At 37.4% G+C, this 2,018-nt stretch overlaps 1 protein-coding gene across 1 annotated transcript; it reads left to right on the forward strand.

Moving 5' to 3' along the window:
- On the forward strand, positions 1–1,714 carry LOC104210322 (uncharacterized). Its single transcript, XM_009759194.2, has 3 exons — positions 1–292; positions 605–660; positions 866–1,714. Exons 1-3 carry the CDS (start codon positions 83–85, stop codon positions 1,500–1,502), a joined length of 903 nt encoding a protein of 300 aa, XP_009757496.1. The 5' UTR covers positions 1–82; the 3' UTR covers positions 1,503–1,714.
- The last annotated feature ends 304 nt before the right edge of the window (positions 1,715–2,018 follow it).

Below are 2,018 nucleotides of genomic sequence, written 5' to 3' on the forward strand. Positions count from 1 at the left end.
CCCTCAAAACTTTACATCCCCCACACACCCAACAGACGAAAAATACTTTTGTGTGTGTAATTTACAGAGAGAGTTTTCAGGCATGAGAATAAGAAAGCATGCCAAAATTTCCCCGCTCCTCTATTCTTCTTCTTCTTCATTTCTCAAACAACAAGTTCCTGTTCACGTTTGCCAGCTGAATCAGTCTCCTTGGGATGTCATCACATTCCCCTTAGAACAAGATGAAGAAAACGATAACCCAGAAATAAACCAGTTTCTACTTCGCCCACCACCGCCGTCTTCTTCTTATCAGGTCTGTCTAAAAATTCTCTTTTTCTCCTTATTTTTCTTCTCCTTTTTCCAGATCTATAGAATACCAGGCCCATTTCGTTCCTTCAATGTCCTTTCATTTGTTTTAGCTCTCTTTGTATCTGCTTTGTGGTTTAGGGTTTTACGGGGAGCGCCCATTAGGGTTCCTGAATGAATCTCAATCCCATCATTTTGTCGTGTATTTGGCCTTGTTCGTTCAATTTAGTTCATGGGTTTTCACTGTTTGCTCTATTATCCACTGCACAGCTTGTATTCTTTTAAGAACTTTCGATAAAATATTATTTCCTTGCTGCAGCTGGATGGATATGATAGCTACGCTGTAAATGGGACCTCTTATGATTCAGAGCAGAGGTAACTTTTCGACTATTACATCAATTTGATTACTTCTTCTTTCTGCAGAATCATTTATTTCTTTTTATATTTCAGAAACGATAATTAGGATTTGAAATTTTGGCCGTATAACTGTTGGGTATAAATCGTAGTTCGATTAAGTGGAATGTTGCCTCAAATACAATTGCTTGTAATTAATGTTGAGCAACCATTGTGTTTTCCGCAGCATCACGTCGATGAAGCTGGACGACGACGAAAGGGAAACGAAGAAAGAGATGGATTGTTCTAAAAGGGATTATTACTTTAACAATAATATTGCTGCTGATGATTTCGTTAAGTTTGAGAACGAATTTGAGGAAGAGCAACACGACCAGGAGATGGAGGAGCTAGGGTTGGAGAAAGATGGAGATAATAATATAACGACATTGTGTTGCAAATATGATGGGAAGGGATGGCACTGCAGTAGAGAGACAAAAAAAGGGCATAATTTATGCGAGCATCATATTGCTCAGGTGAAGAAGCAATACAACGACTCGGCTCATTCTACTTCTACTACTGCTAAGCAGATTGCGGCGGCGGAGACTCCCAGTTCTCGCGGCCGCCCCCATCGTCCTATGAAATCATCTTCCTCCGAATTCTACTATTATTCGGGTTTTGGTCCTTTGTGGGGCAAGAAAAGAAGTCATGCGAGGACTGATCCTGCAACTAGTGACGGTCACGGGGCACAATCTTCTTCTTCTTCCCAAATGGATACAGAAGGATTTGACTATGTTGAAGACGAGGATGATGAAGATGAAGAAAATGGTAAGATCAAAAGAGCCCGTAAGCCTATAAAAGCTAGATCACTTAAATCTCTTATGTGAAATTAAATGCAACTGCAGTTTACTAGTGTTTTTATCGAGATGTGTTGTGATTATCGTAGAATGTTATTTTTTTAAAAGTAGAAGTAATGTTCTTTATTTAGGGTATGGTAGATTATTTTGGTTTCATGGTTATAAGTGTTCTACTGTAAGTGACATTAGCTTTTTGCTTCAGTACTGTAGCCTTGGCATGTGTGGTAATGTTTAGATGCAGACTTTTTGTTGTGTTGGACAAAACTAGATAAGGTTAAAACTGTAATTTCAAATGATTTTTGAATCTAGTTCACTAGTGTTTGGCATGCGGCCGGAAAAATGGTAAGTATGGGTCTATCTTCATCACGTGTATCAGGTTAATTAATTGTAGTACCTACTATTGAAATGTCAAAATATTAAGAATTACTGTACTACATTACTTTAAAATTATTAGAAATATCAATAGAATTACTTCGTAGTAATTACTTGGGTTATTAGTAAAAAGCAACTAATTATTAGTATAATGTATAGATATATATTACTAAC

Source organism: Nicotiana sylvestris, chromosome 2 (genome assembly GCF_000393655.2).
Source record: "Nicotiana sylvestris chromosome 2, ASM39365v2, whole genome shotgun sequence".
NCBI lineage: Eukaryota > Viridiplantae > Streptophyta > Magnoliopsida > Solanales > Solanaceae > Nicotiana > Nicotiana sylvestris.